Source organism: Nuphar pumila, chromosome 5 (assembly GCF_984573655.1).
Source record: "Nuphar pumila chromosome 5, dmNupPumi1.hap1.1, whole genome shotgun sequence".
NCBI classification, from domain to species: domain Eukaryota; kingdom Viridiplantae; phylum Streptophyta; class Magnoliopsida; order Nymphaeales; family Nymphaeaceae; genus Nuphar; species Nuphar pumila.
Window position 1 is genome coordinate 8,411,635 of NC_143253.1, and position 24,131 is coordinate 8,435,765.

General features: G+C 37.0%; 1 protein-coding gene across 7 annotated transcripts in view; it reads right to left on the bottom strand.

The window, feature by feature from the left end:
• LOC149836674 (RNA helicase family protein) overlaps positions 1-24,131 on the bottom strand; it is a 307,604-nt gene that overhangs the window by 66,575 nt on the left and 216,898 nt on the right. For 6 of the 7 annotated variants that reach the window (XM_090005515.1, XM_090005514.1, XM_090005516.1 and 3 more), the window contains 4 exons: positions 20,162-20,245; positions 655-753; positions 435-575; positions 173-243 (listed from right to left, as the gene is read on the bottom strand). In XM_090005515.1, the coding sequence (XP_089861641.1) occupies positions 173-243; positions 435-575; positions 655-753; positions 20,162-20,245 (395 nt within the window). The remainder of the gene's footprint in view (positions 1-172; positions 244-434; positions 576-654; positions 754-20,161; positions 20,246-24,131) is intronic. The other variant, XR_016431827.1, reaches the window with a different exon arrangement.

Below are 24,131 nucleotides of genomic sequence, written 5' to 3' on the forward strand. Positions count from 1 at the left end.
AAGCAAAACAATGACATTATGAATTATCCAACTAAAACCACTTGGTTGTACAGTTCCCATTAATCCAGTATGAATTTTCTTTAGAATAAACAAATTCAAGGTGGTCACATATGGATTACCAGGCAAGATTGACACAGAATATAGATAGTACTGTATTAAGAAACCACTTAACCTTATTGTATACATCACCGAGCTACTCAAGAATGATGCCTTGCAAAAAGTCTGTGCAGCCTTTTCTCCTTTCTACATGTGAAGGACTCATTAGCTCTATACATAGAAATATCCAAATATGTTGTACACAGAAAAGAAAGGGTAAAGACTAGCTTTATGGCTGTAAAGTGTGAAAGTACGAGAACATTTTTCACTTATATAAGGGTACAACTGGAGCAAAGCAAAATAAGATAATTATTACCATCAGAAATATGTAGCTTTACCTCAGTTAGAATCTTGAACCATTTGTCATAAGCAACTGCTAGTAATAAATGATCAGAATGCCTGTAACCCTCATCTAGATCATTTTTATAGTCACGTTTATCTGTTAGAATTGATATTTTGGCTCTTTCAACATTCAGCTTCTGCATAACAGAAGAAAAAGTCACAATGATTTTAATATTTTCATAAGATGTACAAACCTTAAATAAGCATGGAAAAAACCTCGTCTCTGTGGTACAAAAATGGCGACTTGTAACTAAAAAAAGCCGAAATTGAGAGAATTGGAGACAAGCAACCAAATATGCCACCGTAGAGCATCATCTGTACACCAAGATCAAAGTATTCGATCAAAAGAAACATAAACTCCAAAGCAAAGAAAAAGAACAGATGAAAAAATGCCAAATTTTCTTATCATTAAGAACAGAAAAGTATTAAAAGACATACAAAAACCAGATTCAGGAGCAGGAAAGAAGCAACAGAAATTTTGTTTCAAGTATATCATAACATTTGGTACCACTTGGTGCAGCACATGATAGAAGTTTTATGTTATGCACAGTGATTCCCTAACATGCTTTATGTACCTTTGAAATAACTTTCTTAGTTAGCACTATTACAACTTTGAGGCCTGACAGATTTTGCTTATCTATGGAATAAAATATTTTACCTATCCATTAACAGAACATACTGTTAGGGCACATTAATTTCATTTCCGTGGAAGGGCACTGTTATGTTCAAGTACCACTGTACATAGCTGTTAGCATAGGTGAGTGTTATTGTTAAGTTGTATATGTGTATATACTATATACATACATATATGTAGTACATATACATATATATACTATATATGAATTCTTGTATGTATTTTTATCTTTTTTATTTTTAGAATGTATTTAGGTTTTGCATGTAATTTTTACCTTTTACTTTTTCTTTTCTTTTCTTTTTTTTTTGTATTTTAGCTTGATGCCCTTTAAGGGTATTTAGGTCTTTTGCTCAGCCTTCCAGCCGTTAGAGCTACCTAACGGCTAGAAGCCTTCTCCCTTGTATATATAGGAGACTGTTATCCTGTAATGCTCCAAAATTTCGAACTTGTAAACCTTTTTTAAAATGGTTTAGAAGACTAGAGAATCCTTTTTCTTTTCAGAGTTTATTTATAAATTCAGCGGAAACATGTCTTTAAAAGAAAAGAGGGTGAGTCGACAATCTTAGGTACGTTAGCTAAAAGCGCACAAATGACAAAGGCATAGCTTGCAAATATCTAGATGAAAACATTTGTATTATAAACCGTTTCAAGTTGTACAAAATTTGGATTTCCTTAAGAAATCCATAACAAAAAACCAAAACGATCAGGACAAGAGCTGCGAGTGGTAACAGTGGATCCTGAAGACATCTCGCAATCACGCCATCGCCTGCTAAGCATCTAATCATCACCAGTACCCATAAAATGGGTTAGTTTCGTGAAAAACTAGTAGGTGCACAAGTAGACAGAAATGTCTGAAAGAAGCATAAACAATTAATTATGCATGATGAGTAATTAAGCAGTTATTGAATTAATATGCGCAGTTTAATAGCATGTGTGAAAGTCTAACTAGCACATGATACACATTATATCAAAGCATTTAACAATGAATTGAAAATTACTGAGCATTAAACAAAACAACAATTCTATGCTTATTAGGTAGAGTGCACAAGTTACTTTATGTTTCATCATTTACTGTCCTGCGGGTACGCGCAGACGTGATTCGTAAAAACAACTGATACTAGTTCGAGCGTCTGTTATTTTATATATTTTGAATAACTCGAATAGCTAGTTGAGTGCGCTCCTAAGGGGACGACCGTTAGTCGAGAGAGGATTCCCCAAAGGCGTTCGTGGCTACGGATGCATCCTACTTCTGCAGAAGTCCAAAAGATATACCACCTAGGATAATGTCTGGTAGTCCCATCCCCTAACTCCGATGACTGAGGACACCGAGTCTTTGCTCGTAGAATGATTGTTAACAACTTGTCCATCGAAGTGTGTGTATCAATCCGTCCTCTCCCTTGACAGACAACAAAAAATGAATGGGTGTGTCAGGGATTACTTAACCAACGACCCATTCTACATGTTCTGGTCTTTTGACCCAATCGAGCATCTTACCTGTGAAGGCGAAAATCAATCAATCTGTAATGTGGTTTACCAATGTGCTCATAGCACTGGTCGAGGTCGTATGATCGTCTCAAACATCCGTCATATTACTCGTATGCCATGCATGTCTATGAGCACGTTACGAGAAAGGGTTCTAGGTCCTCAATAGGAGCCTCAACAACATAATTTGCAAAGATATAATGTCATCATTCTAAACTTTTGAAATGACCAATATCATGTGTCAACTTATGACATGCGATTTTCTCGAATCTCGCATTCGTTATCGTAGTGTCAACATGCAACGCAAATTTTGACATTGATAACGATAAACGGTGAATGCGGATTTTGCATGAGAAAATTACGCTCAGAAGCTTGCTCGAGTCCCGAATTTTGGGAAAACTTGAACTGTGCCAAAAATACTAAACAAAGTAGAAAAACTACTCCTTCTGAACGCTTTGATTCGGGAAAACCAGCTGTGATGGCGCAATACCCAAAGCCTCCAGCGTTATTGGTAAAATTGTTCAATCGATGAATCAAGGTTCTTACAAAGGACCCTTCCATCATCGAGGTTGCAAAGTTTAAACCTTGCTATTCCTCGGTCGTAGGCGCGAGAGAGGTGCAAGGCTACGCATATTCCCTGAGTTTGAAACTATGAAACTCCGTACAAAGAAATGCTACAGGATAGTGTGTGCGATAGTAAGGTGAAAACAACAATAGTAATGTAAAAACGCAAGAGCCTGGGTGCGAAGCGCGACAGCAAATTTAAAGACAGAAAGAAGGAAATGCGAAAGCAAAAGCCTGGGCGCAAAGCGCGACGACAGACAGGGAACAAGAAATGCGAAAGCAAATGAGAAGGATCGCGAAACCGCGTCCTTGAGCTAAAAGACAGAAAGTAGTAAATGCAGAAACAAAAGCCTAGGCGTAAAGCGCGGCGACAAATTTAAAGACAAAAAGCAAGAAAATGCGAAAGGACAAGGATTGCGAAACCGCGTCCTTGAGCTAAGAGCATACTTATATACTTATACATATGTAAATATATATTTTAATTCTTCCGGTCTTTAATTATTTAAGCTTGGTTCAGTTATTTAAGTCCTTGTGTAATTTCCCCTACCTCGGGGCGTTGCGAGAAAGAGGTCGCCTGCGAACGTAAGTGATTGCCGGTTCGGTTCGCGGGGCGCGTACGGGCTTCATTGCGTAACTGCAAAAACATGACTTTTTAGAAGGCAAATAAATGGGCAAAGGTAGAGAGGAGACTCAGCTTCTTCGCAATACAAGGCAGGGATCAATTGTAACGCCCCAAAATTTTGAACTTTATAATTTCCTTGAAATAATTAAAAAATTCCTTTTCTTTACAGAGTTTATTTTTAAAATCAGCGGAAACAATTTCTTTTAAAAAAAAAAAACAAGTTTGACAACTTTGGGCACGTTAGCGAAAGAACAAAGATTTACCATGGACGATCTGCAATCATACTTAGGAAACCAATTCTTCTATTAAAAGATAGTGTCAGGTTTGTACAAAATTTGGATTTCCTCCAAGGAAATTATAACAAAAACCAAAATGTCCAGGAGAAGAACTACGAGCAGAAATAGTGGATCCTGAAGTCATCTCGCAGTCGCGCCATCGCCTGTGATGCACCTATTCGTCACCTGTACCCATGAAATGGGTTAGTTTTGCGAAAAACTAGTAGGTGGGCAAAAAAACAGAAAGAACTAAATTAGGCATAAATAATTTATGCAGCAGGTAGTAACGAGCAGACTAAGCAAATAAACTGGAGAAACAAGCTAAGTACATCAAACTGAAAGGTGAGCATGCTCAATTTAGTTATTACTTGTGAATCGGCCATGCGGGTACATACATGGCACGTGAGTCAAAACAGCCGAGACCAAGCCGAGTGTTCATTATGTTAAGTATTTTAAGATTCCTCGATTGTCTGACTGAATCCTATTCCTATGGAAACGACTGATGGTCGAGAGAGTAAGTCCCCAAGGCCTGATAGGGATGCATCCAACTTCTGCAGAAGTGTTAGGATAACTTATGTAGCCCCTATCCCCCCCTAACCTCCGATGACTGGGGAAGACGGGTCTTTTGCCCGTATAAAGCCATAAATGGTCTGTCCATCAGAGTTGGTACCCTTCGTCCTCTCTCTTGACGAAGCCAAGTTGAATCGAGCGCGACGAAGTTTCTTAGCTGTTGCCTCATTCTTCATGCTCTGGTCCATTAGACCAAAATGAGCATCTTGCCTATGAAGGCGATCCCTTTTTTTTATATGTGTTTTCAGCAACGTGCACAAAACACTAATCGAGGTCATAACACCATCTCATCCAATCGTCGTAGTACTAACATACCTCTCATGTTCAAGAGTACACTACGAGGAAAGGGGTATAGGTCCTCAATAGGAGCCTCAAGAGTGTGTTTCGCAAAGATATAATGCTTTATTCTAACATTCTAAATCTTTTGAAACGATCAACAACTTGCCTACATATGGCATGTGATTTTCTCGAATCTCGCAACCGATGACGCAGTGTCTGGGTGCTACGCAAGTCTCGACACTAGTCTTGGTAAATGGGTTTCGCAAAAGAACCCATCGCCCAACAACTTGATCTTGTCCCAGATCAAGGATTTTCCCAAAACATATCGGGTAAAAATAGTGGAAAAGGTATCCCTCCCGAATACGCCGAGTCGGTGGCAAGGCAAAAATGGAAGACAATAATGCGAAAAACAAGAGCCTGGGCGCAAAGCGCGACGGCAAACAGAAACATGAGATGCGAAAACAAAGGACAAGGATCGCGAAACCGCGTCCTTGAATTAAAAGACAGTAAGTAGTAAATACGAAAGCAAAAGCCTGGGCGCAAAGCGCGACGACAAACAGAAACAGGAAATGCTAGAGCAAAGGACAAGGATCGCGAAACCGCGTCCTTGAATTAAAAGACAATAAGTAGTGAATACGAAAACAAAAGCCTGGGCGCAAAGCGCGACGGCAAACAGAAACAGGAAATGCGAAAGCAAAGGACAGGGATCGCGAAACCGCGTCCTTGAATTAAAAACGTACTTATATACGTATATGTATATAAATATATAATTAAGTCCTTTCAATCTTTAATTATTTAAGCTCGATTTAATTATTTAAGTCCTTGTGCAACTTCTCCTACCTTGGGGTATTGCGAGGAAGAAGTCGTCTACGAGCGTAGGTGATCGTTGGTTTAGTTCGTGGGGCGCGAACGGGCTCCGTTGCGTAACACTGCAAGAGTACGATATTAGTATGGATCTTAATTGAAAACGGAACAAAGTTCGGGCAGAGACTTATTTCCACTGTTTGTCGGACATAATCGGGCGGCAGGGGCCAAAGCCCCCTGCTAGTTTCCCAAGAGACGAGACAGGGGTCTTTGGCCCCTGTTGGCTTATTTTAAAAAGAACGAGGCAGGGCCAAGAGCCCCTGCCGAGTCCTGAAGAAACATGAGGCAAGGGCCAAAGGCCCTTGTCGGCAATTCTACCACGAATGGAAGGGGGCTTCCCACCCCCTTCCGTTGGCCTGTCGGAAGGTAAAACGAGAGAGAGAAGGGGTCGCAGGGGCCAAATGCCCACCTGCGGCCCTCGGAAGATGAGGCAGGGGCCAAATGGCCTCGGCCGAGCTTTGCTCGACAGGAAATGGGACAGGGGCCAGAGGCCCCTGTCGGTTTAGATAGGGGCAGGGGCCATTGGCCCCTGCTGGGTTTCCAAAAAAAAGGGCAAGGGCCTTAGGAGGCCCTTGCTGGGTTTTAAAGAAAAGTGGGGCACGAGCCTTCAGCTCCTGCCAGGTTTTAAAAGAAAGGGGCAGGGGCCGATGGCCCCTGCCAAGGAGACGAGCAGAGAGAGGGAGCGCAGGGGCCAAAGGCCCCCTGCGGCTTTCAAAGAGGAGGCAGGGGCCAATGGCCTCTGTCGTTCATGAAAAAAAAGGCAGAGGCCATCGACCCTTGCTGGATTTTTGAAAAGAAGAGGGGCAGGGGCCGATGGCCCCCTGCCGGAAGGTAAACAGAGAGAGAGAGAGTCGCAGGGGCCCTTGGCCCCTGCTTGCCGTTATCGGGAGAGGAGACAGTGAGAGGGAGGGGACTCACCTGAGGCTGCCGAAGAGAAGGGAGGTCGCCGGGGAGTGGTTGCCGAAGAGGGGCTCGCCGGCGTCGGCAATGAGAGAGAGATGGAGTCGGGGGGAGAGAGAGCAGAGACAAGGGGGAAAAGACGAGAGAGAGAGAGTCGGGGGATCGGGGGGAGAGGCTCGTAAGCCCTCCCCTCTCGCCCTTTTATAACAGCACAGGGGGCGGGCGGCCCCCTGTGTGTCACCCACGGCCAGACCCTGAAAGCCCTTTCGATGGGCAGGGCTGGCTCGGGTATGGATCCGGGTCGGGTCCAAACCCGACCCGGGTCCCATTTTTTTTTTCAATTGGGTTTTACATATCACCTCTTTGTTATGCATGATTTGTGCATTCTCTTAATCAAAAAAATATTTATTTTATTATTGTGAGTGTGTGCCATTGTGATTCTTGTGAGTATTGAGAGATGACGATATTGGATCCAATCCCAGATCCAATACATCAAACGTTACACCCTGGTTTCCTTATTTGGTTGGGTTCCCTATTGTATTAGGTTTCCTTGTTGACACTCAAATGTGTAACATATGAAAGCTCAATAACTCCTTTTAAATATTCATCTCGTACATAATGGTAATCCATTTCGATATGCTTGGTGCACCCATGGAAGGTGTGGTTGTTGGCAATGTAGATGCAACACATCTTCGAAGGTCTAGAAATGTTTATTCTCATATCTTTGACAAGATTCCTTAACCATACAAGTTTCATAGTTGGTGTAGCCATAACCTTATATTCAACTTCAGTAGATGATAGTGAAACCTTCTGCTGCTTCTTGCACCTCCACAAAATCAAAGAATCCCGTAGAAAAATACAACCAGTGGTTGAGACCTTATCATTTGGATTTCCTCCCCAATCAACATCAATATAAGCAAGCAAATCTAAAGATGAGGATGAGGATAAAAAAAAATGTTTATATAATTCTTTATATATCTCACAATCTGCAACGCATCACTCATGTGTACGATGGTTGGAGCATGCTCAAACTAACTGGAAGAGTGAACAACATGAGCTATGTCTGGTCTGGTGATTGTTAAATAAGAGATCCAATCAACTGTCTATATAGAGTAGGATCGTCCAGAAGTGTCCCATCTTCAAGTCGCAACTTTGCATTGACAACTTCAGGTGTTTCCACTTTCTTGTCATCTGTAATCTCAGACATAACACAAATATCAGCATAAAGCTTCATCTGAGAAAAAATATAGCCCTTGAGAGAGTAAGCAACTTTAATACCTAAAGAATCCCAAGTCAGACATATCAAAATTTTCTTTTAAAACATTTTTAATTTTATTAACTCCTGGTTTAGCATTCCCTATTATTATCATGTCATCCACATATAGCAAAAGGATAACAATATCAATACATGTACTTTTAACACAGAGTAGTGTCAGTATAACAAGAATGAAAACCCAAATGAATCATAACACTATTGAACCTTGTGAAGATGGATGTAATCTTATATCAATATAATATACATAATATATATGCATATATATATATATTCTTATTTACATAATATATATTATATATAATAGTCAACTTGCATTGACCAAGTCAACCAAGGTTGACTTTATATAACCGTTGAAGAGGGTCCTGTGGTTATATTTCTAGCCGTTGGATCCTCTCCAATGGCTAGAAGGGTTCTCCCCTCCTTCCCTATAAATAGGTGTGTGTGTGTGTGTGTGTGTGTGTGTGTGCATTGTAAAGTGGGAGAGTGATGGGTAGTTCTAGATATTTTTTAGTGTTCTTGAGTGCATTTTGTAGTGACGTTTTTATGTATTTTATTGTTCATTATGAATGAAATCATTTATTCACAAAACTTATATTAGTTTGTATCTTGTTAATATTCAAATGTATTTCAATTTAGCATTTGGATTATGATTTGGAATGTCGGGTTCCGCACCATTCCGTGACATGGTATTAAAGCAAGGTATCTTGGTCTTAGTATCTTGTTTGTGTTTTTGCTTAGAAAGAAATATTTGAATTAATTAACAGCATGAACTCGAAGACTCTCGTATTCCAGTACGTATTTTCTTTGAATTCTCTATTTTAAATATTTATGGTATATATTAAAAAAATATTTTATATTTATTAATATGTTAAAAATGAATACATTTTGAAGTTAATTAAAATTAAAACTTGTGAAAAATTATTGACTTTTGATATATGCATGTTTACATGAAATATATGTTTTGATTATGAATATGTATATTTTTTGAAAAATGTCGTCATGAAAATTATATTTTACAAAAGAGTATGTGGTTTTCTTTAAAATCTTAAATACTATGCTTATATGTTTTTCATGTTGTTTGCAAAAATACTAATTTTTTGTTGTATGTATTTTGTTTTATCGTAATGATCATTGGTGCCCTTAAGCATGTGTCAAATCATGATTATTAGGTATATTATGTGAATTTTATGTTAAAAATGTGTTCCTTAAGAAATTTAGATTCTTGTATAATGTATATCTTGAGTCATCATAATTTTAATTCTTTGGTAATACCATGAATATTTTGTATGCTCTCGTATCGACATGTTCATGTCCCATATTTTTATGTGGCTTCAATGATTGACTTTAAGATATTGCTCTCATTGTGCTAAATTAATTCTTTGAAAAACATCCTCGATTGATTATGCTTAAAGAATGATCTTGGATATTTTTATATATGACTCATATTCATTTCTCTTTGTCATACGTATTACAAATGACTCTTGCATTGGATGCTTTGTTCACATATACTTGAATGCATTTTGTATGTCATAATATTAACTTTTTTTCTCCTTATGGATTGTTTTTTGTCCCTTAGTAGGTTCTTGTGCTTGTGCCCCCTAAAAGGTTTATATTTGATGCATTGTGAGTGATATTTAGTATATAGTATTAAAATTTATAGCTTTTGTATAGCCTATGTGGGTATAAGTTATTAGATTATCTTATTGCTTCGAGTATTCATGATTAGTGATATTATGTATGTTTTTTGGTTTATAAATAGTTCTTTGAGAATCTCTGTGTTATTTCTGTAGACAGGAGCAGCCACCTGTGTAGAGAGAGAGAGAGAGAGAGAGAGAGAGAGAGAGAGAGAGAGACGGCTGCACAGAAAACTCAATGACTTAATCTTGATTAGGGCTTCTCTCTATATTAAATAGAGAGAGACAAAAAAGAGAAATTACATCTAAATCCTTATAAGAGTAAAATTTCAAAAAGACTCTAATATAAGAGTACTTAACATAAAACCACCTATTACTTAACATAAAACCACCTATTCTCAACACTCCCCCTCAAGCTGGAGCATAGATATCAATCATGCTCAGCTTGTCACAACATTTGGAAAAATTTGGCCTAGCAAGAGGCTTTGTAAACATATCTGCAACTTGGTCTTCCGACTTTAGGTATTTTGTAGTGATATGCCCAGCTTGAATCATATCTCTTACATAGTGACAATCAACCTCAATGTGCTTTGTTCTCTCATGAAAGACAGGATTGTTTGCTATATATGTTGCCGCTTTGTTATCACACATCATGGTCATTGGAGAGGAAACCTTCACCTGAAGATCATGAAGAACAGTGCGAACCCATATCAATTCAGCAGCTGTTTGGGCCATAGCCCGATATTCTGATTCTGCACTTGACCTGGAAACCACATTTTGTTTCTTACTTCTCCATGAAATCAAGTTGTCTCCCAAAAACACACAGAATCCTGTGGTAGACTTTCTATCTACTACAGATCCAGCATAGTCAGCATCAGAATAGGCTACTATCTCCAGAGTTCCACCTTTCCTGAACAATAACCCCTTTCCAGGAGAAGATTTTAGATATCTGAGAATCATTATGGCTGCATTCCAGTGTACCTCAGTCGGTTTTTCCATAAACTGGCTAACTTTGCTTACTGCTAAAGCAATATCTGGTCTGGTAACAGTTACATATAATAACTTTCCTACTAGGGAGCGATAGCTTTTGCTATCAACTGGTTTTGACCCTTCTTCAAACAATTGAACTTTATGGTCCATGGGAATATTTGCTGGTTTAGCTCCCAACATGCCCGTTTCCTTTAATAAGTCAAGAACATACTTCCGTTGAGACAAAACCATCCCTTCACGGCTTCTAGCGACTTCTATACCCAGAAAATACCTGAGTGACCCAAGGTCTTTTGTAACAAAGTGTTTTTGAAGATGAGCCTTTGTGGCTTCAATAGCTTTCACATCATCTCCTGTAAGAATGATGTCATCCACATATACCACCATAACAACTATGCCAGAACTAGTTTTCTTTATAAAAAGTGTATGATCTGCTGCTGATCTATTAAAGCCAAATCTGGACATCACGTCAAACAACTTTTGAAACCATGCACGAGGACTTTGTTTCAAGCCATAAATCGCCTTTCTCAATCTGCACACCTTCTGACACTCCCCCTCAACCTCGAAACCTGGAGGTTGTTGCATGTAAACGGTCTCAGATAGATCCCCATATAGAAATGCATTTTTCACATCTAATTGACACAAGTTCCAACCATGCTGAACAGCTACTGAGAGAACAAGACGGATGGTACCCATCCGTGCAACAGGAGAAAAAGTTTCAAAGAAGTCAATTCCATATGTCTGAGTATACCCTTTCGCGACTAATCTGGCCTTGTACCTTTCAATAGAACCATCAGATTTGTACTTTATTGTATATACCCATTTACATCCAACAATGTCAGCATTTGTTGGAGAATCAACTAGATCCCAGGTATGCTGAGATACTAAAGCTGTCATTTCTTCTTGCATAGCCAACTTCCAACGAGTATCAAGTTTTGCCTGTTGATAGTTCAGAGGAATAGTTTCAGCAGATAAGGGTGAGATAAACGACTTCATCTGATGTCCAATTCTGGCATGGGAGACAAAGTGAGATATGGGATATAAGGTACATTGTCTTGTCCCCTTTCGTAGAGCAATAGGCCTGTTATCATCATCCTGAAGATCACAATTGTCAGTAGAACTTACCTTAGGAGAAGAAGAAGATGAAGGCTCTTGCGGAAGTGGAGCTCTACGCACATATACCAATGGTGGATTATTAAATCTGGAAGAGGATGAAGTTTGGTTTGGTAATGAGGGCACAGATTCCAAAGGAAAAGGAGGTATAGGTAATGGAAAAGACTCAGTTAGACCAACCTGCAGCGGGGAACCGAAAATGGAGTAATATGGAGAGGATTCCAGGAAAGATACATCCGCACTGACATACTCTCGGCGAGAAGTAGGATCATAACATCGATAGCCCTTTTGATTTTTGGGATAACCGATAAATATGCATTTTGTAGCTTGAGCAGCTAATTTATCACGGTCAGGGCCAAGTTTGTGCACAAAACAAACACATCCAAATATTTTTGGTGATAAAGGAAAAAGTGGAGCATTAGGTTTGAGGATATGTAATGGAATTTGATCACCCACAGAAGACGAAGGCATGCGGTTGATCAGATAGCAAGCAGTGGTAATCGCATCACCCCAGTATAACGCAGGAACATTAGATTGAATCATAATGGTCCTGGCAACATCAAGGAGGTGCCGATGTTTTCGCTCAGCCACCCCATTTTGTTGAGATGAATAGGCACAGAAAGTTTGTGGTTGGATGCCATGATCTTGGTAAAATTGTAACAGACCTTTTGATTTAAACTCGAGAGCATTATCAGTGCGAACAATCTTGACAATAGATTCAAACTGAGTTTTTATTTCAATAATTAGGGATTTGATAAGACTTGGAACTTCAGATCGTTCTTTTATTAAAAAAACCCATGATAACTTAGAGAAATCATCAACAATAACAAGATAATAACGACACTGAGTCCTAGTAGGAATCTTACTAGGACCCCATACATCTGCATGAAGAAGTTCAAACAATTTATTACTAGACTGACTCTGACTAGAAGGGAACGAACTTCGATGATGCTTGCCCAATTGACATGCTTCACACTGAAATGATGTGGTGGAAGGAATCTGAGGAAAGACCGACCGAAGTTTTGACAATGAAGGATGACCAAGACGACGATGCCACTGAACAGGACTGAGTGAATGTTCCACTGCAGCATTAACAGAACCCATTGAATGATGTATGTAGTAAATTCCATTTTCTTCATAGCCTCCACCAATCTTCTTCCCCGTCAGCAAATCCTGAAAATGACAACCCATTTGATCAAAAATCACTCTACAGTTTTTTTCTTTTATAAGGCAACTAACAGAGAGTAAACTTTGAGGAAAGTTTGGGGCATGAAGAACATTATTCAACTGTAATGAGGAGGATATAGAAATATTTCCCTGACCAGCAACCGGGGAGGAGCTCCCATCGGCTAAGGAGACTCCAAGCTGAGCCTTAACATCCTTAAGATCTGAAAAAACATGTGAATTTCCACACAAATGTCTGGAAGCACCAGAGTCAATAACCCACTTACTATCAGTCGGATGAAGATGATTTCCGGTTGAATATGCAACACCAGCTACAGGAGGTCGAAGAGCTATCAGCTCATCATATTCTGCACGACTAAGGGTGATACTACTTTCATTTTCAGCGATATTCTCTTGTACATTTGTTGCCTCGAGAGTAGTCACATTTGCTTTAGGAGTATATGACTTTGATGAAGAAGATGTTGGCCGACCATGCTTATCCCAGCAACGATCTTCTAAATGTCCAGATTTTCCACAGAATGTACATTGAAGCTTTCCTCTGCCTCCCATACCACGTCCACGTCCTCGTCCTCTGATATTCTGAATATTTCCACGCCCATAACTAGATGGGACAACAAGAGCAGATGACTGAGTTATAGTCTGAGACTGTGGCAGAGAGATCGCAAGTCTACTCAGACGATTATAAGCATCAGCAAGAGTGGGAACATCTGATCCAGTCAACATTTGAACTTTTGCAACAGAAAAATCTGAAGAAAGCCCTATAAGAAAACGAGCAACCATGGTTTGTTCTTGATGATCCTTTTGCTTCGAGCAACAAAGAGGCCTGTGAGCATTAAGTCTTTCAAACGCAGCTTTGACAGAAGCATAATACTGGGCCAAGGTCTGATTTCCCTGTTGTAAATTATATATTTCTTGTTCGACTTGCAGGATACGACTCACATTCGTTTCTTGTGAGTATGTATCACGAAGATTGTCCCACATCAGTTTTGCTGAATTATAGTAGATCAATCCATCTGCAATATGGGGTTCAACACTATTCATGATCCATGACATAACTATGTCATTATCTTCATCCCAAGTAACATATTTTCCCAACTTTTCAGTGGGTTCGCCTTCCAACAAAATGTGTTTTCGACGATGTCCAGATACTGACATCATAAAAGTTCTGGACCACCTGGCATAGTTGGTTTCATTCCACCTAATAGAAGAGCCATATGCGAAGGGGTTGGCAAACGCCTTATACTCCCCAATCTATTCCATTTTCGAATCATATTTCGAACTTTCAGCCATACTGTTCTCTAGAACAACAAGTATTTAAGTAGAGTTTTCCACCACTATAAGGAAGCAGCCCTGCTGTTTCCACAAAACAGTCCACAACCAGCAGGTAATCACTCCTGCTGCTTCCACGACAAATGTATAGCTGAAACTAATACAGCACGAAACACAACTCACCCCAGCAGAGAGTTAAGACCATTGCTGCACCCAAACACACCACGACCAACAATACTATTCAGTTGCAAAGCATACGAATACGACAACTGCTGTTTCCAAAACATATAGAGCATAACTGACAATCAGTCTTCAAACAATTAAATAGATCAATCATATCTCGATGACACGCAGCAAAAAAAAATTAGAATCACGGTAGTCACGCAATCAGCACAGAAAAATATGACACTCTCGGCTGGCACGCAATATCACAAACACTTGCTGCGATACAGCAGCACAGAAGCCTGCTGCGTTACCCAAATAGCAGCACGTCAATCACAGCATGCACGCATCAGCAGGAACTCATCATGCTCCAGAAAATCACGCCAGGCGATAAAAAAATCCAAAAAAAAACAGATAAAATCTGTTTACAGCTCCAGGAGATCACGACAGATCTGGGTAAGATCCATCCTTAGATCTGACGACAGATCTGGGTGACATCCCAGATCTGTTATCAGATCTTCCCACTAGTGCAACAGCAAACCTGATATAAATTTTTTTTTTTTTCGCAGTCTGAAATTTTTTTCGTTGGTGACGATCAGTCCTCTTCGAAATCACGCTCCCGAGATCGCAAGCTCTGATACCATGTAGACAGGAGCAGCCACCTGTGTAGAGAGAGAGAGAGAGAGAGAGACGGCTGCACAGAAAACTCAATGACTTAATCTTGATTAGGGCTTCTCTCTATATTAAATAGAGAGAGACAAAAAAGAGAAATTACATCTAAATCCTTATAAGAGTAAAATTTCAAAAAGACTCTAATATAAGAGTACTTAACATAAAACCACCTATTACTTAACATAAAACCACCTATTCTCAACAATTTCCTTAATGTTACATGTCATTATTGTCTCATAGTAGACTTATGATTTAAATCTAAAAGGTTGCTTTTTAAGATTACATATATTGTTCTTATCTTCTCTTTGAGAGTTATTGGATCCTTTGTATGTGATGTGCCTTAGTGCACTTATTCCTTGATTGGTGGATTTATGAATTCATTTTTGAAGAATTAAGCATGATTCTTGTTTGCTTATTAAAGATTGTAAAAATTGTCATGGATATATTGTTGGGCATATGATTGCACTACATTCATCATAAGATTGCATCTTCTTTATTGAATTTTTTATTTGAAACTTTGCCTTTTCAAATCGGTTCCTTTTATGAACTCACCTATTTGGAAAATGATTTCCACGAGTATTTATTGCCTTCTTATGACATTTGTTGTGTTCATCACAGAATTTTATATGATGCATCATTTCTCTTGGCCTTGCTATTTTTTATTCAAAGATGTTGGGGTGAGTTGTGTGCACCTCGTTTTATGTTAGCTTAGATTGTCAACTTATGGTTTGGCTCAAACTGACAGTCGTTTGTTGTATCACTCATTTGTTGAATGACCATTGTTATTGTGAATGATTGTAACTCTGTTTATTTGTGATGGCTATCTATTTTTGAAACCATGGTGTTTCGAAAGATGGTTAAAATTGATAATTTTATTGATAACATTAACATGTTTTCATTACAAGCTCTCTTACCTTTTGTGTTTCCTCTTATTATGCCTCTTATCTAAGTATCATTATACGTAGACAAGAGATGTTTATTAACACTTTCGTGTGTGATTTTAGCTCATTGTTGGCATTATACTCTTGATCTAGTCATTGATACACTTGATTTTTTAGTGTCATTATATATAGACAACAGATGTTTATTCACACCTTCGTGTGTGATTTTAACCCATTGTTGGCAATATACATTTGATCTAGTGGCTGATACACTTGATTTGTGAGTGTCATTATATGTAGACAAGAGATGTTTATTCACACCTTTGTTGTGATTTTAGCTCTTCATTGGCATTATGTTCTTGTTCTAGTCGTTGATAGACTTATTTTTAAGTGTCATTATATGTAGACAAAAGATGTTTATACACACTTTAGTGTGTGTTTTTGGCTCTTTAGTGGCATGATGATTATGCTTTTGTTTTAGTCGTTGATACATTTAATGCTTGAGGTTTGAAGGCCTAGGAAGTGATTGTTTGTGGTAATCAAACTAGTGTTTTAATTTGCAAAATTCATTTATTATGATGTATGAGATTTTTAAAATCTCTTTATAATTTTTCTAAACTCATTTGCACTTTTATAATAAATGGTTGTTGAAATATTTTCATGCATTTTGCATTGTATATGTCTTAATTGCATGAGTTATTCCATGATTAATTGTTTTGCATAATTTGCATAAGTTTAATTAATGTGTTTCTAAGCATTTCATTAGTAAAATCTCGTGTTGTATTGTGTACACCCATAGTGGCTATTGTAAGCATCTGGTTGCTCTTGAGATTATTCTCACTTTGTATTCCCTTTTAGTAAATTGGTGCTTGTGCACTCATATTGTATTTGTGTGGATCCTCATTGGGATCCCTTTTAGTATTTTTGCTTGTTTCTAGGCATGTTTCCTTGAAAGTTTATTTATTGTTATCACTTACAATTGGTCCATAAGTGGTTTTTTTAGTTTCATGACTGATATTGCTTCCAAAAATGTAATTGATCTCTGTGTATTTGACTTCTCTTAGTTAAATAATGGAAATAATTTCTTGTATCTTCTACTGTGTAAAAATATTTTGGGATTTAAACTCTTTTGTGAGTTATTTTATCATGGTATTAATGATTGTTTGAAAAAATCATATTTCAGGTCTATAATGCATTAATGTGAATGTGTATTGAATAATGCATGTTTTCATGAATGTTTAAAGTAATTAATGAGTTATGAGCTTATCTTTGAGATATTTTGTGCATACATTTCTCTTTTTGATAATATGCAATTGTGTTCTCTTATAGATTAAGAACTTTTGATTATCTATTAAGTCAAGTTTGTCAATGACTATCATGTTTGAAGTTAATGACTCTTCAAAATCAATTCTTACTTTAAATTATTTTGAAAATGTTAAATTGAATTATTAAATATTTTCTACATATTGTATGTTTGTGTGCTTGGCTATCCTCTCTTCATAAATTATATAAGTACAGTTATTTTGTGATAGAGTGCTCTTGTTAGATCTTCTTGCAGGTTTCTTTTCAAGCATTGGTGATATTGAAGATCTGCTATGTAATGGAGTGTATGATTGAACACCCTTTAAAGAAACTCCAAATGGATGAACTTTATGAAGACATTTTATGCAATGGGGTTCTTTGTAATGCAAACTTATAGTGAGTCACTGTAAGTTTGAGGGGGGTTGTTAAGATGGATGTAATCTTATATGTATATATAATAGTAAACTTGGGTTGACTAAGTCAACTAAGGTTGACTTTATATAACTATTGGAGAGGGTCCAATGGTTAGATTTCTAGCCATTGGATCCTCGCCAATGGCTAGAAGGGTTCTCCCCTTTTCCTTTTCTCTCCTTTCCTATAAATAGGGGTATGTATATGCATTGTAAAGTGGGAGAGTAATAGATAGTTCTAGATATTTTTTAGTGTTCTTGAGTGCATTTTGTAGTGAGCTTTTTATGTATTTTATTATTCATTATGAATAAAATCATTTATTCACAAAACTTGTATTAGTTTGTATCTTGTTAATATTCAAATGTATTTTGATTTGGCATTTAGATTAAAATTTAGAATGTCTTGGGTTTTTGTAGTATTTTAGGAGATTTGTAGATTTCTTGGAGGTGCAAGAAACAACAAAAAATATCTTTATCCTCAACTGAAGCCGAATTTCGTGAAATGACTACAATGACAATGGAGATTGTGTGGCTTAAAAGTCTTCTCAGTGATATGAGTATCATCATCTCAACACCATCGAAGATCTGCTATGACAATAAAAGTGCAATTTATATTGCAAGGAATCACACCTTCCATGAGCGCACCAACCATATTGAGATGGATTGCCAATATGTTCGTGATGAATATCTAAGAGAAACTATTATGTCGTCATATGTCACCTCGGAGTATCAGTTGACCGACTTCACCAAATCTCTTCCCCCTGCTCCTCGTTTTCTCTTACTGCTTAACAAACTTTAGATTTTTTCCCCGTAAGGTTTAAGGGGAAGTGTTTATATATATATATATATATATATATATATATATATATATATATATATATATATATATATTTCTAATGTATTGCCCAATAGGAACATTTTAGTCTTTTTACATGTATTAATAGTTGTTTATTAAAAACAACTTTTTATTTTCTTATTTTTTCTCTTTTTTATTTTTATTTCTTTTCTTTTTGAGCTGGGGCCCATTTCTTGGAGTCATTGGGGCCCCAACAGTCATAAATATGACTGTGAGTGGGGAGCTCCCAAGGGTCCCTCTCTCTCCCTTTTGTATATAAATAGGGGTGTTCCCCCTTTACATGTATCATTCCTTTTCTCTCACTTTTTCAATAATACTTAATTTTGTTAGCCTTTTGGCATTGTCCCTTAGTGGATTTGTGTGTGCACTTAAAGTGCTTGTCTATTCACTTTGTATTTGTCCATTATTGGACTTGTAAGTGTTCTACACTTTGTTATTTGTAATTCCGCTTACTTCATTACATGTACAACATCAGGGGGCGTGTTAAGGACTACCACTAGGGGCACTCTCATCATCAAAGTTATGATAGCCTATGAGATTTGTAATTATTAAATGTTTAAATTTATTGTTTGAGTCATCCTTTATGATACACGATGTAATATTTCATTATATTAGTCATTGGTTCTTAGTACCCTAGTTATGGTGATTTTGTGTTATAATACAGGAACGAAGTTAATAGGATTGCCTGCCACACATGATTTGAGATTAGGGGTCACAATCACTTTTCTCATTCTTGTTGTTTGTGATATTGTAACAGGTCACTCCTTAAGGATTTTTCAAAAGGACCCTTCTCTCTCATACACTTCTCTTTCTTTATGTATACACACACACACACGTGTTTGCATATATACATACACAGATACATGCACAATCACCTTTTTTCTTTCACATTTTCTCCCTACTAAGGAGGGGTTGAGTCATTTTTATGAACTAATTAGTGCAGAATTGAAAAGCCCAAGCTAAATTATCGAAGTTGGATACCATAGCCAACCTACTAGAGTTGTGAACATCCTCAACATCCACAGCATATTAGAAGCAGACAAAAATTGGTAACATGTAGGAAGACCTAAAGAACTTTTAAGATTGAAAGCGAAATACAAGATAGGTTTAAACTTGAGGTACTAACATTCAGTGCACATCCACTTTTGATAGTCAAACTAGGTTAGGACTTAGGAGTCCAAACTAGCTCAGACAATGACAAGTATATTGTAAATAATTTAAAAATATCCACTAAAAAGCATTTTAATGTATTAAAATATCAAAAAAAAATTATTAATTAAAACTGTGTCCCCGTGTCCTTTTTTCAAAAAAAAAAAAATGAATTTGCACATTGTACTAGTTCGTGTGTTGGGTCTGTATCTTTGTATAGCTGCAAATGACAAGTCCAAAAAAGGGAAAGAAGAAAGACTAATTTGAGTCATGACAGGCTGCATAGGCAAAAACACAAGGATATTTCAAAGGCCATTAAAAGATCCTTAGAAAATCAACAACTAATGAACACCGTGATGAAATACAACTTTCCATTGTAATTAGGATATATTTTCAAATAAGTGCACTAGAAATGTTTGATAGAATTCTTCATGTGATGCAAAACTATGAAAGCACAATACAAAATAAGACTACTGCTAAGCCATCTATTCTGAATTGTACAAGAGACATATAAACAAATAATCACAAGATAACATGACTCATTGATAATACAAGGACAAGAAGTTTGATTAATAAATATTATCTGTTCCTGAAAAGCTTGGAGGATGGAGGAATATCTACAAATCACCATACAGACCTTGCCAATCTTTACATCTACAGGAAGCTTTGCAAGATGTTGCCCAAGAGGCGTCAAAATTTCATTTCCTTCAAGGGCTCCAACCTACATATATGAAAAAATTAGGGAATGAGATTATGCAGTATAAGATTGGCCTCATAGGCATGATTGGTACAAGTGAGGGTAGGCCAATAGATTGAGTTCACAAGCATACAACAGAATTTATCATGAGGGCAGCATCTCGAACAGGATATCACTTCACATGAGTATAAAGGATACTTCGTACCCAAATTACAGTTAACTCACACATAAACACATCAAAGCACATGTATTTTCTATTTGTCCAGGTGCACTCATATGTGCATCTAGGAAACTAGGTTGCACAGCATGTGCAAAAATGTATAGGTGTACTTCTGGCTTAGGAAGATTTATCCCAGGCATCATGACCAAGGTTCATAAAGAGTAACGAGTATGGACACAGTTTGAGTTGCACATTTGTTTTCAAGGTTCATAAACAGTAACGAGTATGGACTCAGGGGATACATCAAGTTATTATTTTAATCCCGATGAATCAATAAAGAAGCTAGGATAGAGGACTGTCTACATGAATATATAAATGGCAGTCACATGTTCACATACTCAATATTCCACTTTTTCTCTTACGACCATGGGTTTGAATTGTACTGGACCCAAACCAAGATTATGATTAAAACTTGGTCTTTCCCATGCACCCAAACTTAAAATGTGTTGAAATATCCACAAAAAAAAACATATCAAATACATTACTAGAAAATCAACATCAGATATTTTGACCATAAAGTAAATCACATTGCATGGTGAATGCATGATAACATCCAAGGCTCCCACAATCAAATTCTTAAGAATTTTCTTATTTCCTTATGGCAGGATTCCAATCAAACCCTGAAAACTTGCAATTCACATGTTTCCAAATCCTGTCACCTACTGTATGTATTAGAGAACATTCATAAAATAACATGTACCTTACTGGAAAAGATCAACATATACCATTTTGACCTCTGTACAAATTTTATTTTTGCAGGGTTCATACCATGAGACTTGAAGATGATTGTAGGTGAGCATTTTTCTGAAGTGAACTTTCTATTAAAAAGAAGATAACAAGGCAAAAAGGATTACAATAATTGTGTACCATGTCATTTATTATGAATTCACATTCTATTCACTTACCCATGAAAACTCAATATCCTCAAATTCTAATTTAATGGGATATTTTGATTGATTGGATCCTCCTCTCTAGTATTTGTCCATAAGTAGGTGTGAGCTTCCAAAGTTTCAGGTACACTTCAAACTTTCAATTGAAACGTGCTTCTAAAATCTTTGATACCAGTTTCTAAAAACTATTGGTATGAGTTCTCAAGGAAACTGATATCCAAACCTTAACCCTAAGTCTATCCATGCATTCCCGTTTTCAGCGATGTGCATGAGAGAGAGAGGAGTTCAATCAACAGTCCAACAGGTAAGCCCTAATGGTCTTCACCAATAGGGTTTCTTTTTAGAGCAAAAATCTAATATGAACAGAAATTGTTTTCTACTTTATATTAATAACATTTACTTAAAGAAGGGCAGCCAGTACTTGATAAATGACAAATTTGTTACTATATAAGCTTTGAAATGAGGCTTGATACTCGTTTCTTTGATAGCAGAAATAAATTCCACATTTAATAGAAACTAGTTTATTATTAGAAACATGTTTCTTCTTGTTTGAAACAGTTGATTTTAGTTTCTGGTACTGGTTTCATACCAGTATCTAGGACTGGTGTGCTTGAAACGGGAAACACAGGTTCATACAACGTTTCATTGCAACTATGGGCATATCAAGTGAAGAACTATGATAACTCAAAGGTACTGGCACTGGGTGCATATGTGTGCTTTCACATATACATATCCTATATATTGTACATCCAAAAATGTATGTTTTTGTACTACAAGTTTTCCTATTAACTCTGTGTGTGTACCTGTGAAAGTGTCTTCAAAAGAGACACTTATGATCAAGACACTTAGTTCTTGATGAATGAAGTGTGCACGAAGGCACAATAAGAACACTTAGAACACTTGTGCACAAAGGCACCACCCACAATGGCTCACAAATGCACAAGGCATAAAAGAATATGGAAAACTTTATTGAACAATTAATGGCTTTGACTCAAAGCCATTGGCTAATACAAAAGGAGAAGCCCATATTTATAGGGCATTGAATGAGCCTTGGAGGGGCTCCACATCTAGTCGTTGGTGTGGGCCCCCCAAGGTACATAAAGTACATAAAGAAAAAGTAAAAGAATAAAAAATGAAAAATAAATAACATACAAACATATTAAAAAAGATGAATATGCATAAAATAGAAAGAAGACTAAAATACCCCTACGGCTAATACAAAAAGAAATATATATTGGTATATATATAAGTAGATAGATACATGTACATATATATATATATAATATATATGTATATGTATCTCGCTTTGTATATATAATATATATATATATATATAGGATTTCAATAATTATGGAATACAATTTAACACTTAAATCTGCCAGCTGATATTCTGAAGTTACATATGGAAGATCCATGACTCCTTTCAAATATGCGTCTCAAAAATAGTGGCAATCCATCTCGATATGTTTTGTGCGCTCATGAAAAGTGTGGTTTTTGGCAATATAAATTGCACTCTTGTTATCACAACATAGCTTGGTGGGCCCTTCTACATTAATCCCCATAACTTCTAAGAGTTGATGGATCCATACAATCTTCATAGTAGTAGTTGTCATGGCTCGGTATTCAGCTTCGGTAGAGGATAACAACATTTTTTGTTGCTTTTTACATCTCCATGAAATTAATGAGTCTCCTAAAAACACACAAAAGCCAGTGGTGAAGTAACGGTTATTTGGGTCACCTCTCCAATCAGAGTCAGTATAAGTTATTAATTTTAATTCAGAGGATGAGGATAGGAACACTTCCTTATTCAATGATCCCATTATGTATCTGATGATCCTCAATATTGCACTCATATGAACGAACGTTGGTGCATGTTGAAATTGGCTTGTCGTATGAACTGCATGTGAAATATCTGGTCTAGTAATACTCAGGTACATCAAGGATCCTACAAGTTGTCTGTAGAGAGTGGGATCCTTGAGAGGAATGCCATCATCAATTTTCATTTTGGTTCCTACTATAGCAGGAGTCTCACAAACTTTATCATATATAATACCTGACCTGTCAAGAATCTCATAAGCAAGTTTAGTTTGAGATAAAAAATAACTGCTATGAGAATATGCAATTTCAATTCTCAAAAAATATGTCAGAAATCCAAAGTCAGACATCTCAAACTTGTCATTTAGAATGGATTTTATGTTCTTAATTCCTTTAGTATCACTCCCAGTTATTAGCATATCATCAACATATAAAGTAATATAACTATTCCTGCGTTGGATTTTCCGATAAATAGGGTTGTGTCAGTGAAGCATGAGGAGAAACTTTTTTTTAACATTACAGACTTAAATTTGTCATACCAAGCCATGGGGGCTTGTTTTAGTCCATAATGTGCTTTTTGAAGACGAAGAACTTTTCCTTTAGGAGTCTCCATTCCTGGAAGAGCATTCATATACACTTCTTCATTTAGATCGTCATTTAAAAAGGCATGTTTAACATCCATTTGAAAGATGTTCCATTTTTTAATTAAAGCAATAGTAATGAGGCATCTCACAATAACCATTCGTGTAACAGGAGCAAATGTTTCTTCATAGTCAATCCCGTATTCTTGACTATATCCTTTGGCTACTACACGAACTTTATATCTTTCAAGAGATCCATCACTCTTGGTTTTGACCTTAAACACCCATCTACACCCTATGATTTTCTTATCCTTAGGAAGGTCTTGAAATTCTCAAGTCTTAGCTTTTCTGAGAGCTCTAAGTTCATCATCCATAGCTTCTATCCATTCAATGTTTTTTTTGGC